General features: G+C 42.3%; 1 protein-coding gene across 1 annotated transcript; it reads left to right on the forward strand.

Moving 5' to 3' along the window:
- Window positions 1-119: 119 nt before the first annotated feature.
- fbh1 (F-box DNA helicase 1) lies at window positions 120-15910 on the forward strand. Its single transcript, XM_088406837.1, has 21 exons — window positions 120-355; window positions 429-575; window positions 1886-2283; window positions 2390-2526; window positions 2592-2739; window positions 2813-2994; window positions 4000-4074; window positions 7889-7980; window positions 8049-8217; window positions 8284-8497; window positions 9900-9987; window positions 11013-11108; window positions 11182-11318; window positions 11389-11485; window positions 11554-11720; window positions 13458-13530; window positions 13603-13797; window positions 14875-15000; window positions 15072-15178; window positions 15251-15376; window positions 15475-15910. The coding sequence occupies exons 1-21, from the start codon at window positions 337-339 to the stop codon at window positions 15637-15639; spliced, it is 2958 nt and encodes a 985-aa protein (XP_088262963.1). The 5' UTR covers window positions 120-336; the 3' UTR covers window positions 15640-15910.
- The last annotated feature ends 628 nt before the right edge of the window (window positions 15911-16538 follow it).

The following is a 16538-nucleotide window of genomic DNA, read 5'->3' on the forward strand; positions in this document are numbered from 1 at the left end:
GCTGATATTAAAACCTTCTCCCGCAAGGTGGCAGTAAATGCTTTTAAGCCGTGCTAAAAACAAGAGGCAAACGCTACCTTGCGCTACCCAATCGTCACTTCCGCCGAAACACTTGTTTGTTATGTTTTGAATTCAACGTGTACTTTTCATTCGAGTAACAACACGCTTCCAACAAGCATGTGAATGTAGTCAAACACATTCACTAAGCGACTCTTATACAGTAGTTTGTGTTATGAGCGCCTGAAAAAAAAAATACCTTCAAAGTTGAGATTTTAGAGTTTTAACTCTAAAAAGTAAACATTGTCGTTTGGATAAAGATATCCCTACTCAAAGACAATGGAAGTGGCTGTAAAAGGTAATTTATAACTTAAATCGAACAGCTATTGTTACTACGCTTGTGTTTTTGACATTCTTTCTTTATTTTAAAGGAAGAGCCAAGAGGAGGCATTTAAATGCAGACGAACTTGAAAAAAGTGATGTGGGTCTCCAAGCCCTTGCCAACCCCCAAAATTTAAGCAGAAGCCAGAGCAGCACGCCCTGTCGAAAGCCGAGGACGAACAAAAGACAGAAATGTGGTGATTACATTACTATTGACTTTGTTGGTTGTGTACGTACATCACTGATATTTTGCCGCGGATATAGGCCTACCTATATAGTTCAAAGTTCTTGCCAAAATATTCCTAACATAACATGTGGTCGAGGTACGAGAAAAAAAAAATATTATAGCTTAAGTCAACCCCAACTTAGCAACAAAAAAGACCACATGAATGACCAAAAATGACATACTGCACCAGATTTCAAGAGTTGTAGAGGGGAGACATGACTCATGTTCAGTTTGAAAATTTCATGCAGATACCTCACTTTGTTGGTTGTGTACGTACATCACTGATATTTTGCCGCGGATATACCTATATAATTCAAAGTTCTTGCCAAAATATTCCTAACATAACGTGGTCGAGGTACGAGAAAAAAAAAATATTATAGCTTAAGTCAACCCCAACTTAGCAACAAAAAAGACCACATAAATGACCAAAAATGACATACTGCACCAGATTTCAAGAGTTGTAGAGGGGAGACATGACTCATGTTCAGTTTGAAAATTTCATGCAGATACCTCACTTTGTTGGTTGTGTACGTACATCACTGATATTTTGCCGCGGATATACCTATATAATTCAAAGTTCTTGCCAAAATATTCCTAACATAACGTGGTCGAGGTACGAGAAAAAAAAATATATTATAGCTTAAGTCAACCCCAACTTAGCAACAAAAAAGACCACATAAATGACCAAAAATGACATACTGCACCAGATTTCAAGAGTTGTAGAGGGGAGACATGACTCATGTTCAGTTTGAAAATTTCATGCAGATACCTCACTTTGTTGGTTGTGTACGTACATCACTGATATTTTGCCGCGGATATACCTATATAATTCAAAGTTCTTGCCAAAATATTCCTAACATAACGTGGTCGAGGTACGAGAAAAAAAAAATATTATAGCTTAAGTCAACCCCAACTTAGCAACAAAAAAGACCACATAAATGACCAAAAATGACATACTGCACCAGATTTCAAGAGTTGTAGAGGGGAGACATGACTCATGTTCAGTTTGAAAATTTCATGCAGATACCTCACTTTGTTGGTTGTGTACGTACATCACTGATATTTTGCCGCGGATATACCTATATAATTCAAAGTTCTTGCCAAAATATTCCTAACATAACGTGGTCGAGGTACGAGAAAAAAAAAATATTATAGCTTAAGTCAACCCCAACTTAGCAACAAAAAAGACCACATAAATGACCAAAAATGACATACTGCACCAGATTTCAAGAGTTGTAGAGGGGAGACATGACTCATGTTCAGTTTGAAAATTTCATGCAGATACCTCAAGGGCAGAAAAAAGCTTCTCTGCGAATGCACTCAGCAGTGAACCAGAAGACCCAGCCAGTGTGGATGAGGACTTATGGCCCTCAGACAACAAGGAGGAGCCTGAAAACAAGGATACTGACTACTTTGAGGGAATAACAGCCGACATGTTTGAAGACGAGTTTGACTGCTGTAATAAGACTGCGTACGAGGAGCCCGAGGTGGAGGCCCTACCCGATGCCACCTACGGGCTCCTGGGCAGCAGTAAGGAACTGCTGCAGCCTCAGGGTTGTATTGATGACCTCCCGCCAGAGGTGCTCAGGCAGATCCTCAGCCTCCTTCCTGCTCGTGACATGTACAAGAGCGCCACACTCGTGTGCCATCTCTGGCGTGACATGATTGAGGATGACAAGGTGAAACGAGCTATTTAAATGTCATTGGCAGCTATAAAAGAAAAGTATCAATTGGATTTATTTCCTGAAAAACGATTCCGACTGAAAACATATATTTTTTTTGCAGTTTATGCCCTTCAAGAAACAGTACTATCGCTACATGATGCACGAAGAGGTTACAGTGACGGAGGTCCACTCCTCATTGCTCGAGAGTGGAATCGTTAAACCAGCAATCCCACAGCACGAAGTCCACAACCTCGTTCTGTAAGTTTCATGTAGGATTTGGCCCGTTTTCCAAACATTAATCTTGGCTGTTTGTTCGATGACAGTTGGATGGCGCGCTATAAATTTGGCGAGAGGTTGAATCTGGCTGAGGTTCTGGAGTGTGTGAAGAGGCATCGTTTTTTCGCTCATGCCGAAGCCACCATCAGATTACAGATTCGGGATGTTCCCAAATGCCCACATTTGGAAGTTGAGGTTCAGCTGACACACTCCCACAATCGTTATATTCCCTCCCAAAGAGTTTTGATAACGTGTGTGATTCGTCTAGGGCCCCAACCCGATGGCAGCCATGGCGGTGATCTTACTTCTGAGCGAGAGCGTCGACGACGTGCAGGCTTTGGTGATCTTGCTGAACAGCTGCATGTCGTACAGTGCCGTCACTGAGTACCTCAGCCACATGGCCATGATGCTGCTCGCCGCTGTGAGGAACAACATTAAGATCAACGAGAGGTGCGGTCTATATCATTTTGAAATGTTTTCATTTTTAGAATTATTGACCCCTGCAGTTGTGGTCTTTCTGAAATACAGTAATCCATCGTTCATCGCGGGGGTCGCGTTCCAAAAATAACACGGGCAAAGTGAAATCCGTGAAGTAGCCAGCTTTATTTATTTTTTTATTATTTTACAACGCAATACTAAACTATAGAATAAAACCAAAAATCAAAACCTGTTTTAAAGCCCCAAACTCGTTTAAGACAATCATTTTAATATAGTAGTATAAAGTTGGAAACATTGTCAATCGTGTATTTCACACACATTGTTATGAGTACGTAATGAGCTCTTTCTTTTTCTGAGCAAAAAAGTTTTATAAACGGTTACGCCCGGGCATCGAATTAAAGTGAAGCCTCTTATATCATAACAATACACTTGAAATTTCAATTTACTACAAAATAAATCTGGGTCAAAGTCATATTTCCAAAGTTGTGCATTTCTCCCTTGATCTCTATTTAGGCACACAGACCGGGTGTGTGCGTTTGCTCTCTCGGCATGCCTACGAGTCACGTGATCGGCTCCCAGAGACCAACCTGTCAATCAATGTGCTTACTAGCACGTTTGCAACCTGTGTGCTGAGCTGAGCGCACTCGGACACAGGAGAGACACAGGAGAGACAAAAGCAAGCTTTTGGATCCTCTAGCCTTTTGTAATAAATTGACAAGTGAAAAATCAATAGAGTACAGCGTCAATATTTTTATTTCGAGACAACAGTAAAGCCCCTGAGCCAATCGGGATTCAGAGCACAATGTGCTGTAAAAAATATCCACACTGTAAAAAAATGCAGCGAACCCGTGAAAGATGAACCGCGATAAAGCGAGGTATTACTGTACTTGCAAAATGGCTCCAAAGCTCATAGTAGAAAGTAGTTCAGTAAAGATTCCTAATGAAAATGGCTGCTAAGTTAAAAAAAAAAAAGGTTAAAGTAATACTCCTTTAACACCATTTGGGGGTGCTTTCCAGGTTGCATTACAACATCTACTACGTTCTTCACCTGAGGGAGAATGGCCCCTTTTCTTTGAGCTCCTCGGAAGACAGGTGAGATCATCTGTTTACATTTTCTTAATACATTTTAAGGCCGTGGATTATTATTTTAGATCCAAAGTTCTTGAATAAGGGTAAGGTTAGATTTTTACAGGGTTTCAAGTGAAGAGGAACCGAATAAGAACATGAAGCGATTGGTAAATTTTGTTATAGTGATTCTGTTGCATAATTTTAACCTGTATACTGATGCAGTGATGCAGTTTTTCCTGCTTAAGTGCCAGAAACAAAATGGCTAATGTCATATAACTTCCGGCGCCGTCGCGAGTGGTAGCCTTTCCAGCAGCTCCGTGTTATTTTGTGTTACTTTTCGTTCTTTTAGCGATTTACTTTATCTCACTTGGACTACCTTCATTCTATGGATATGGACTTTAACGCACAGAAACGCGTTTACACGAGAAAGCAACTCCTTGCCCTGAAAAAGTCCCGTGCCGGTGAGATCCCACATTTACCTGACGAGGTAAGGAGACCTTATCGTGGCTGCAGAGCTGGAGCCAAGCTAAAGGCTAAGCGGCTAGCGGCGAAGTGGCCATACAAGCCTTCTGTCCCGTCTGTGATCATGGGAAATGTGAACTCACTACCAAACAAGACCGACGAACTGGCTGCGCTGGTGAAAAATATCAGAGCCTACAGGGAGTGCAGTTTGCTGTGCTTTACTGAAACGTGGCTCACGGCTAGCATCCCGGACGCCAACGTGGAGCTACCCGGCTTCAGCACAGTTAGGGCAGACAGAGACACAAAAGCCTGCGGGAAACGGAAAGGAGGCGGACTCGCTATGTACGTGAATACAAGATGGTGTAATCCCGGACATATAAATACAAAGATTTCCACCTGCTGCAGGGACATCGAACTTTTGGCCGTAAGTTTGCGTCCCTATTACTTGCCTAGAGAGTTCGGAACCGCCATTGTGGTCATTGTTTACATCCCACCGCGCGCCAACGCGGACGTAGCGTGTGACGTCATCCACTCCGCTGTGGCTAAACTACAAACACAGCACCCCGAGGCCATTCTGTTAATCACTGGGGACTTCAATCATGTGACTCTGGACAAAACATTACCTGCCTTCTTCCAGTATGTGGACTGTAACACCAGGGGAAATAGGACCATTGACCTGCTGTATGCAAACATTAAGGATGCATACAGTGCTACTCCACTGCCTGCACTGGGGAAAGCAGACCATAACCTCATTCTGCTTCAGCCCCACTACAAACCAAAAGTGAGGAGGCTACCAGCAACCACACGCTCATTCAGGAAGTGGTCTACTGAGGCAGAGCAGGCTCTGAGAGACTGCTTTGAATCTACAGACTGGGATGTACTGCAGGGGTCACATGGGGGAGACATTGAGGAGGTGGCAAACTGCACTACAGACTACATCAACTTCTGCATGGACACTGTTGTTCCTGTAAGAACTGTTCGCTGCTATGCTAACAATAAGCCCTGGATCACTAGCGACATCAAAGGCCTTCTGAACCAGAAGAAGAGGGCCTTTAAAGACGGTGATCAGCAGGAGCTAAAGCGGGTGCAGAGGGAGCTCAGAGTCCAGCTCCGGGAGGCGAAGGAGCAGTACAGGAGGAAATTGGAGCGGAAGCTGCAGAACAACAGCATAAAGGAGGTGTGGGATGGAATGAAGACTATCACCGGCTGCAGCACAAAGCGGGGTGCTGCCATGGAAGGAGATAGGGGGAGAGTCAACCAGCTGAATAACTTTTTCAACAGGTTTGACCACCCCCACTCGTTCCCACCCCGGAGTACTGCAGCTTCCCTCCTAGCTCACCCTCCCCCCCTAGACACCAGCACAGAGGAGGACATCTCCCCCCCACCCAAGATCACTGCAGCCCAGGTGTGTGGAGAGCTGAGGAGGCTGCGACCCAACAAGGCAGCAGGTCCAGATGGAGTATCCCCGCGACTGCTGAAGGCTTGTGTGTTGGAGCTGGGAGACCCTCTACAGCGCATCTTCAACCTGAGCCTGCAACGGGGGAGGGTCCCCCAGCTGTGGAAGACATCCTGCATTATCCCAGTCCCAAAGAAACCACGACCGGAGGAGCTCAACGACTTCAGACCGGTCGCCCTGACATCACACGTGATGAAGACCATGGAGCGGTTGCTGCTACACCACCTGAGGCCACAGGTCCGCCATGCCACTGACCCCCTGCAGTTTGCCTACCAGGAGAAGGTAGGAGTCGAGGACGCTATAATCTATATGCTACACCGATCCCTCTCTCACCTGGACAGTGGCAGTGGTGCAGTGAGGATTACTTTTTTGGACTTCTCCAGCGCCTTCAACACCATACAGCCTCTGCTGCTCAGTGGTAAACTGACAGAGATGGGAGTAGGCTCACACCTTGTGGCATGGATTACGGACTACCTGACAGGCAGACCCCAGTACGTGAGACTGGGGGGCTGTACGTCCGACACTGTTGTCAGCAGCACAGGAGCGCCACAGGGGACCGTGCTGTCTCCTGTCCTGTTCACCCTGTATACGTCAGACTTCCAGTACAACTCTGAGTCCTGCCACGTGCAGAAGTTTGCAGATGACACTGCTATCATGGGATGTATCAGGAGTGGGCAGGAGGGGGAGTACAGGAAACTGATCCAGGACTTTGTCTCATGGAGCGACGCTAACCATCTGGACCTGAACACCACCAAGACCAGGGAGATGGTGGTGGACTTCAGGAGGCCTAAACCCCATCCGGAACCAGTAACCATCAAAGGAGAATGTGTAGAGTTTGTCCAGACCTACAAATACCTGGGTGTGCAGCTGGACAATAAACTGGATTGGACTACCAACACAGAAGCTCTGTGCAGGAAAGGACAGAGCTGACTGTACTTCCTCAGAAGGCCGGCGTCCTTCAACATCTGCAAAAAGCTCCTGCAGATGTTCTACCAGACTGTTGTGGCGAGCGCCCTCCTCTACGCAGTAGTGTGCTGGGGAGGCAGCACCAAGAAGAAGGACGCCTCGCGTCTGGATAAACTGGTGAGGAAGGCGGGCTCGGTTGTGGGCACAGAGCTGGACAGTCTGACAACTGTGGCTGAGCGACGAGCGCTAAACAAGCTGCTATCAATCATGGACAATCCAACACATCCACTACACAGCATCATCCACAGACAGAGGAGCTGCTTCAGTGACAGATTGCTGTCACTGTCCTGCTCCACGGACAGGCCGAGGAGATCATTCCTCCCCCATGCCATGAGGCTCTTCAACTCCACCCGGGGCAGTAAAAGCTCACATTAAACTCTAAACCTCATACTCTGCACTGCACTATTCACTTTATACAAGCACCTTAATTATACTTGCACTAGACTCCCAACGATTCACACTATTCTGTTTACACTGTTAACAAGCACCTTAAGTATACTTCTGTACTGGACTTATGTGTATCTTGTGTATTTTAATTCTCATATTTTATATCTCGACTTGAGGATACTGCTGGAAATGTGAATTTCCCTACGGGGATGAATAAAGTACTATCTATCTATCTATCTATCTATCTATCTATCTATCTATCTATCCATCTATCCATCTATCCATCTATCCATCTATCCATCTATCTATCTATCTATCTATCTATCTATCTATCTATCTATCTATCTATCTATCTATCTATCTATCTCTCAATCAATCAATCAATCAATCAATCATACCATGTATCTTCTGGGGCTGCCAGATACCAGGTTTAATAAATCAGACGCAGATTTTTGAAAATTGACACTTTTTATTAAAGCGTATCGAGCATTATTCATTTGAAGCTTTGTGATGTGATTATTCAAAAATCAACGGAAATGGCAGGACCTCGTTTTGTGTTTCTGCCAGGGGCTGTAGCTTGAACATGACCTCCGAACAGCTGCGCATTGTCAGCCACGACATTCAGAAAGACCACGTGGTGAAGATCGTTGCTTTCGCAGGTACGGTGAACTCAGGCGCTTCACATTTTGAGAACTACCCGATATGTAACTCACGTCTCATGGTGAAGGTACGGGGAAGACCACCACGCTGATCAAGTATGCCGAGCTGCGGCCGCACCTCCGCTTCCTCTACGTTGCCTTCAACAAGTCTGTAGCAAGCGAGGCCTCGCAACGTTTCCCGCCTAACGTGGACTGCAAGACTGTTCACTCGCTGGCCTACAGAGAAATCGGGAGATTGTGAGAAGCGCACGCAAGGAAATGTCCATGTCGCATGGATTCCAATTTGATGTCTTTCTGTGACAGGTACCAAAGGAAGCTCGCCTTCAACCTGAATTCATTCTCCATCAACACGTTTTTGCCAAAAGGAAGAGGCGGCTTCACCAACGCCAAAGTGGTGGCCACCACTCTCAACGCCTTCATGGCTTCCGCTGACCAAACCATCAACTTGAGCCATGTGCCCAGCGCACAAGTCAGTCTTCTGGGTGTCAAGAAATTTATCACCAAAGGAGAAAAAGAGGTGAGTGAGTGCCGACTTTGTCCGCAAAAAGGAGAGCCGCAAAGGTTCTTCGCGCTGATGTTTATTGTGGTTTCGCTTTTGGCCGAAATTGTACACGTTAAACGCACATAGAGTCAAACCTCGGTTTTCAAACGCTTCTGTTCTCGACCGAATCGGTTTTCAACCAGAAATTTCGAGAATTTTACATCTCGGAACGCAACCAAAACTTCGCGACTCACTCGGGGCCGAGTAAACACGAATGCCCACGAATGCTCCGTCGCACATTCGTGTTTACTCGGCTCCCGAGTGAGTCGCGTCGCGTTTAGGTACGCTCGGCTTTTTTCGGTTTGGTCGAGAGCCGAAGTTTTGGTTGCGTTCCGAGATGTAAAATTCTCGAAATTTCTGGTTGAAATCCGATCAAAGTTCGTTCGGAGCAGGCCTGTTGGTTGTCAATCATGGTTCCAAAGAAAGCAAGATGTAAACCTGGTCAAGAAAAGAGGAAAGTAGTGCGCAAAAACCATTGAATTTAAAAAAGAATTAATAGCAAAATATGAATCAGGCGTGCGTGTGTCTGTGTTGGTTAAGGAGTTCGGGATGGCGAAATCAACGATAAGCACCATCCTAAAAAAAAGACCAACTTAAAGCAAGTGATGTTGCTCAAGGATCGAGTGTTTTTACCAAACAAAGGCCACAGGTTTTGGAGGAAGTGGAGAAGCTTTTGCTGATTGATCATGATATTTTTATTTACTGTGTGTTCAAATGATCTTTTATTATTAATTTCTGCAGTTTTTTCCCTCCAAATTTATGTCATAACCTTTAATGTTCTGGATGTTGGTAAAAATAAAACATACGAAATGTTTGCATTTTGTTTTTGTTTTTTCATCATTTTAGATAGGATATCTTTTATTAAAATAAAACACAGTGTCTATTTCTACCTTTTTTATTCATGGTAAATAGTATACAGTGCAGTTTATGGTGTAAAATGGTTAAAAAAAACTTAGAAAAAATGTTTTTTTTTTTAGACTTGGAACGGATTTAAATTATTTACATTAGTTATAATGGGAAAATCGTTTCGGATTTGGAACGAGTCAGTTTTTGAACAACCTTCTGGAACGGATTATGTTTGAAAACCGAGGTTTGACTGTACATACAAAACATAAACACATTTGGGCTGCTACAGACAAATCTGGAAAACACTTTCTTCATTTGTTTATTGAAAATAGCGTGCCATCGCGTTGTGCAGTTACATTGACAACCGCCGGAGAGCGCTCAAATTAATTTTTTTAAATCCAGATATTCAATCCAAGGTATAAAATTCTTTACACAAATGCTGAAGTGTTAGGATAAAGGAACTGTAGCATTCATATTATGTAAAACAAAGGGAAAAAAAAAAAGCTCTAACTTATCTTTTTTGTACCTGCAGTTGTACGTCAAAGATGCAAAGAACATTTGGAAAAAAATGACGGCCCTCACTGATACAGGAGGACAAGTCTACCACATGACTCATGATGGTAAGATTGGTACTTATTAAAGATGGGATGAGACCAATCCCACGAGACGAGATGTCTCACGAGTTTGAGTCCACGAAAACGAGATGAGAAATTGGCAATGCTTGTAATATAAAATAATACTTAATATATTGTAGCAGATTAGCGTGTAATGTAAACACGACAGTCATGTTTGTTTGTTTTTTGTTTTTTGCTGCATGTGAGCTAGTTTAATAAAATGGCAGATGGCGCCTTGGTGTAATTTGTTTTGTACGGTTTACAAGCTGATGTGCCAATATTTTACCATTTATTTCAAACACATCCTGTATTTCTCCTGTAGAAGTGCTTTAATTGAGTATTTTGGTGTTTTTTGTTTCGTTAAAAACAAGCAGAAACACAGAGGACCAATTAACATATAATGATGAATGACCAGATGTTATAATTTTTTTGATATTCTTTTAACCTAAATTTCAAATGAGATTTTGGCAGCTATTTCCGTACTTGTTTTTTCAACAAGACTAAGTGACGTCAGACCCACAAAAGACACTTTTGACCCACCCTGGTATGTTCAAAAGTGATCAGTAGCAACGGCAACCGTGTCAGCATCAAAGTGCGCAGTTTTGATTTAAATTTATTAAAATACCTCTGAAAAGTAGTCTAATTCACTCAAGTTCATAGGTGTGGAGCTCCAGTCCTTGAGGGCCGGTATGCTGCAGGTGTTCCGGTCTTCTCTCCTCAGCACAACTGATTCAAATGATTAGCTCATTAGTAAGCTCAGGGGGAACTTGAAAATGATCCTAATCAAGTATGTGTAGGAGAGAAAACCGTAAAACCTGCAGGATACCGGCCTTCGAGGCCTGGAGTTTGACACCTGTGCTCTAGGTGGTAATTTGCAATGAAATTTGGTTTCAGAACAACGCGGTGTTCTTTCCATTACATTTACTGTACATCATTCTGCTGTGCATTTATCTGCACTTGTGGCCCAAAAACCCATGAGGACAAAAAGTTGATCCAGTACTGCACATTGTGTTTCAACATTTTCCCTTCAGGTTACCTCAAATTATGGCAGCTCCAAAAACAAACAGTTCGCCTCTCAGACAAATATGACGTCCTTTTCATCGATGAAGCCCAGGACTGCACTCCCGGTGTGTTCCTCAGTTTCAGAGACTTCCCTTTGCCCCTCCCTCTTTCATCTTCGCCTTTGAATCTCTTCTTTAGCCATCCTAGACGTGCTGTCGATACAGAGATGCGGGAAAATTCTGGTGGGAGATCCCCACCAGCAGATTTACACCTTCAGAGGAGCCATTAATGCATTGCAGACTATGGAGCACACGCACATCTATTACCTAACACAGGTTCATCATCAGTCATGAGCAATACAAATGAATGATTGTTTCATGCCGCTGTAAATCTTCCTGTATCCAGAGTTTCCGCTTTGGCGCCGAGATCGCCTTCGTGGCTGCCAGCATCCTCACGGTGTGCAAGAAAGTCCACAAAATTCTCGTCGGGGGAAGGCAGAATGGTAAACAGCCAAAGCCACGAGCCGATCTTATGGCCGACATTATGCTTTTTTTTTTTTTTTTTTTTTAGGAGGCGTGTTTGATGAAAAATCCTGCCAGGTCCGGCGGGATCTGCAAAATGGAAAGAGTTTCAGCAAGGGAAATACTGCCATCTTGTTCAGGTGCAATATGGGCGTGTTCAGCGAAGCCGTTCGGCTTACCGAGGCCAACGCGGAGTCCAGGATTCACTTCGTAGGTGTGAGTACCACACAGATGTTGATAATAATGCAGGAAGAGGTAGGTATTGAATTTGAAAGTCACAAACTTCACGTTTTTTATTTATGGTCCATAAGAAGACGTGGCTTCAGAACGGAAAGTCAGACCTGGCTTTGCAATTAAATGGGCTTAAAGTAATCGATGAAAATGTGGATATCATTTTTTTAAATTATTTTTATTCTTGTAAAATACTGTTGTTTTCCCTTGTTTTTAGATTTCATTTGCGATGAATACGTCAATAAATAACTGTTTTAAACAGGTTAAATGTACAGTGGGCCCGCGGTTTACGAACCCCGTTTTACGTATTTTTCATTTTACGACGTGGACCGCGGCGTTTTTTTGTCGCCCTCTTACGCACAAACCTCTTACGAACCATCCAACATGCCGGTCAGTGTGTCCGCACTATTTTTTTCGCTATGCTGCATCAACAAAAACAACTTTTCTCGCATGTCACGGAAACGCCGATATGCTATTGGTCTATTAAGGTCACAGTCACGGTCTCAGTCACGGAGATGCCGGTATGCTATTGGTCGATTAAGGTCACAGTCACGGTCTCAGTCACGGAGATGACGATATGCTATTGGTCGATTAAGGTTACAGTCACGGTCTCAGTCACGGAGATGCGGATATGATATTGGCCGGCGTCACGTCAATCACAGAAATGCCGATATGCTATTGGCCGAACGCCTTCATCTAGCTTGATGGCACAGTTGGTCGGTGTGTTGTGAAGACTTTGCAAACTTTATCTGTTAGACATGGCTTCTAAAATTACCGGTGGCGATAAAGGAAGAAGTAAGAGGATGATGACAACAGAAACGAAGCAGGAGATAATTAAAAAAATACGAAAGAGGCGCACACATAGTTAACCTTGCTAGTGAGTATGGCCGTAAACGCTCGGCAATCTTCTAAGGGGCAAGAATTTCCTTGCCAGGGGACGGACCTCGGTCAACAACCAAATGGAGAGGCTTCTTCTATTATGGATTAAAGAGAAGGAAATCGCCGGTGATATGTTCTCGTTTAAGAAAATAAATCAATAAATTCTGCGGGTTGGTCTCTGCTCCCCTCCGCCTCCACCCAGCTCAAGTCACGTCGCCCCAAATGTAAATGTCATTTTTCCTTTGTATATTTATGTTGTTTAACTGTACAGTAGATTATGTTACTAATTTTTAATATGTGTATAAAGTCGTGATGTTTTTACCTAAGGTTTTTGCACGCGTTGCACGCATTCACTAATTAACATAGGTTTGAATTGCCCGTCATACGAGCAATTCGAGTTACAAGCGTAGCCGCTGAACGGATCAAGTTCGTAACACGGGGGTCCAAGGTATGTCATTAATTGAGGGTGCGCCTTATAATCCGGTGCGCCTTATAGTGCGGAAAATGCGGTACTATAATTATCTACATGTAATTCGTAAATTAACTTTATTCATGTTTATTTTCCTAGTTTTTCAGTTTGTAAGATTGCCTATTGTAAAAAAAAAAAAAATAGCTACTTATACATGTCTGCTAATATTTTGTTCTGAATGTAAAATAATATTTTTTATATCATAAAATACTTTAAATGTATGTATTAAAGTATAACGACAAAAATATATGTTTGAATGGTTTTCTTTAAGTCACCCAATTTTAAAGTGGTAAGTGTGATAAAACATTTACATGAAATCAATAAAACCAAAGCGTTGTTCTAGTTGAATGTGAATGTTGTTTTTAATCTGGCAGGGCGTGGACAACATTGGTCTGAATAAGATCAAGGACATTTGGTACCTGATGGAGAACAAAGATAACTGCAAATGTGAGCTTCTCGCGCAGCACTAGCCAATGAACGACTTTGTGATCGAAAACGATGCGTCCGTCTCCTCCTCAGTCATCAATGACCACCTGATTCGATCCTTCGCAAACCTCAAGCAAAACTCCATCGAGGCGCTGAAGATCTACGCCCAGAAGACCGAGGACCACGACCTGGAGGCCAAGCTCACAATTGTGAGCAAATACAAAAATCGCATCCCCGATTTGGTAAACAGCCTGAAGAGGCACTCTGAGGACAACATTAAAAAAGCCGGTATGATCATTTCAGATTTCAAAGGGGGGGCGGAGTCTACGGATGAGTTGTCCGTTAATGCTCTACATGACAGTAAACTTCAAATTCCTACCACAGCGAATAATTAAAAAGTAGGAGACTAAGATTAGTAGACCATGCAGATTTTTCAAAGATGAATGTAACAAAACTTCTAACATGGTTTTTTTTTTCCTGAGCATTTCAACTTGTTCACATGATTGTTCATTTTTACTGCCATAAACTGGAGAAATGGGGCAAAACAGACACTATATAGAAACAGCTAATTGTTCCTCAAACTAAACTCTTACTACCATTTAGCAAAAAAAAAAAAAAAAAAAAAAAATAGCTACAGCTCTACAGGACAAGTATAGGATGCTCTTATTACCGTATTTTCCGCACTATAAGGCGCAGCGAATTTTAAGGCGCACCCTCAATTAATGACATATTTTAAAACCTCTTACATATATAAGGCGCAGCGGATTAAAAGGCGCACCCTCCATTAATGACATATTCTAAAACCTTTTCCATATATAAGGCGCACCGGATTACAAGGCGCACCCTCAATTAATGACATATTTAAAAACTTTTTCAATCACATTATAGTAATACTCAAAGTAATAACAATAACTCAAATAATAACTATAAACTCAATGTCAAAATGAGCAACCTTGTTCAAGTGTAAACTCACAAAAGAAACAGGTAAAGCTTACTTTATCACTTCATTCCCCATCTCAATATTGATCCATATATAAGCCGTACCTGATTATAAGGCCCACCATCAGCTTTTTAAAAAAATTTAGGCTTTTAGGTGCGCCTTATAGTGCGGAAAATACGGTACTTTCAATTCACCTGTTTGGTGATTAAATATTGGCAGATAGGACAATTTTTCTTTATGTTTACGTTTGCTTGCTAAGCGTGTGCTTTTTGTCTTCTTGATGAAAAAAAAAAAAAAAACTTATCCTAGGCAATGTTTTACAACGTATTACAATTTTTGCAAAATCTCATGAGAGATCTTATCTGCTCTCATGGATATTTGTGTCTCGTCCCATTTCACAGTTTCTCAATGTTTTCTCCTCTCAGACTTCATCCTTGGCACAGTCCACAAAGCTAAAGGCCTGGAATTTGAAATTGTGATAATCAGCGACGACTTTGTCAACGTTCCCTGCGCCCGACACAACCGCCACTACTACAGAGACTTTGATTTCGGTAAGCGTTTTGCGGCGACATTTTTTATCCTAAATAGGGATTCGATTTTTTTATGCCATCTGATCTCCCAGATCGCATCCCCCACGACGAATGGAACCTAATCTATGTGGCGGTGACCCGCGCGAAAAGGACGCTGATTATCACAAGGAGCATCTACCGCATCATCACCCATTCTGGCGTAGGACACATTCCGGCACGCGGCGCACGTAGTTGGCGCCCGCCATGAAAAGACCCGCCTTCTCATCGACAGGAATACTTCTTGAAGTCGGTGATGCCGTCAAAATCGGGCGAGACTCCGCCGTGCCTCATTTCTTCGTGTCCCAACTGCATCACGCCTGGCGCCGCTTTCTCCATGTTCAGAAGACAGATGACCTATGTGAGGATAAGTCAGCGACTTTTCAGAAGCACGTTAGTTTAAAAAAGAAAAACTTCTGGAGGTGTGATTTTGATGTGCATCTTTTGGTCTCTGTCCAGACGAGCGGCTGGTCTGAAGAGGGCGCTCTGTGCGAGAGGTGTGTGTGGACTCGCGTGGGCCCGATTGCCTACCTCATGACTGATGGTGTGCTCTCCATGGCTGAACCTCCAGAGAATTTCCACCAGAATTTATACCATTTGATTTTACAGGGTGGGTGGATTTGACTGGATACGTGTATTTGTTTTACCAGTAACAGGAAATGCGTCCGTTTTGTTTCATCGCAATTTCCATTTCAAATGTTACACATTTGCTGCAGAGTTGCCAGCTGTTAATGTTATATATTTTAAAAAAAAAGTCCTGGAGAAAGAAACTTAAAGCTTTTGTGGAATAACTGAAAGGGTTATTTGTACATTTACAAAACAGTTAACATTCCTACCGCGATCGAGTTTGATGTTTCGTGGTCTGTCAAATAAATCGCCATTCTTTTTGTTATAACGTTGCAATTGCCATTGTTTTGCTCGACAATAACACCAAAATTCCACAAGATGGGGACACAGAATGATTAGCCCTTAGCACAGATTTGCGAACTCTCCTGTACGAAAAGTTGTGAATATTTGCAGACACTTCTAAATGAACCAAATTCCCTCCCGAAATTCTATCAATAAAAATCAATATTCATTGAGAGATTATTGTTATATTGAGTAACCGTTGAGATACACTGTGTAGGGATGAAGGAACCACACCAAACACTTTTTGGACTATTCCGCTTAACATTTTTTGTACATTAATGTTATACAGTTCTGGGTGTGTTTTGAGGAGGACTACCAAGATATATATATATATATATATATATATATATATATATATATATATATATATATATATATATATATATATATATATATATATGTGTATATATATATATATATATGTATGTATGTATGTATGTATGTATGTATGTATGTATGTGTATATATATATATATATACGTATATATATGTATGTATATATATATATGTATATATATATATATATATATATATATATATGTATATATATACGTGTGTGTATAAATATATACATATATATATATGTGTGTATAAATATATATATACGTATATAT

The sequence above is a fragment of the Hippichthys cyanospilos genome, chromosome 22 (assembly GCF_059441005.1).
Source record: "Hippichthys cyanospilos isolate Australia breed blue-spotted pipefish chromosome 22, RoL_Hcya_1.0, whole genome shotgun sequence".
Classification (NCBI taxonomy): Eukaryota; Metazoa; Chordata; class Actinopteri; order Syngnathiformes; family Syngnathidae; genus Hippichthys; species Hippichthys cyanospilos.

Coding starts and splice junctions, on each gene's coding strand:
- fbh1 (XM_088406837.1), top strand. Junction 15,001..15,071: donor CTACAGAGACTTTGATTTCG/GTAAGCGTTTTG, acceptor CTGATCTCCCAG/ATCGCATCCCCCACGACGAA. Junction 15,377..15,474: donor TCAGAAGACAGATGACCTAT/GTGAGGATAAGT, acceptor GTCTCTGTCCAG/ACGAGCGGCTGGTCTGAAGA.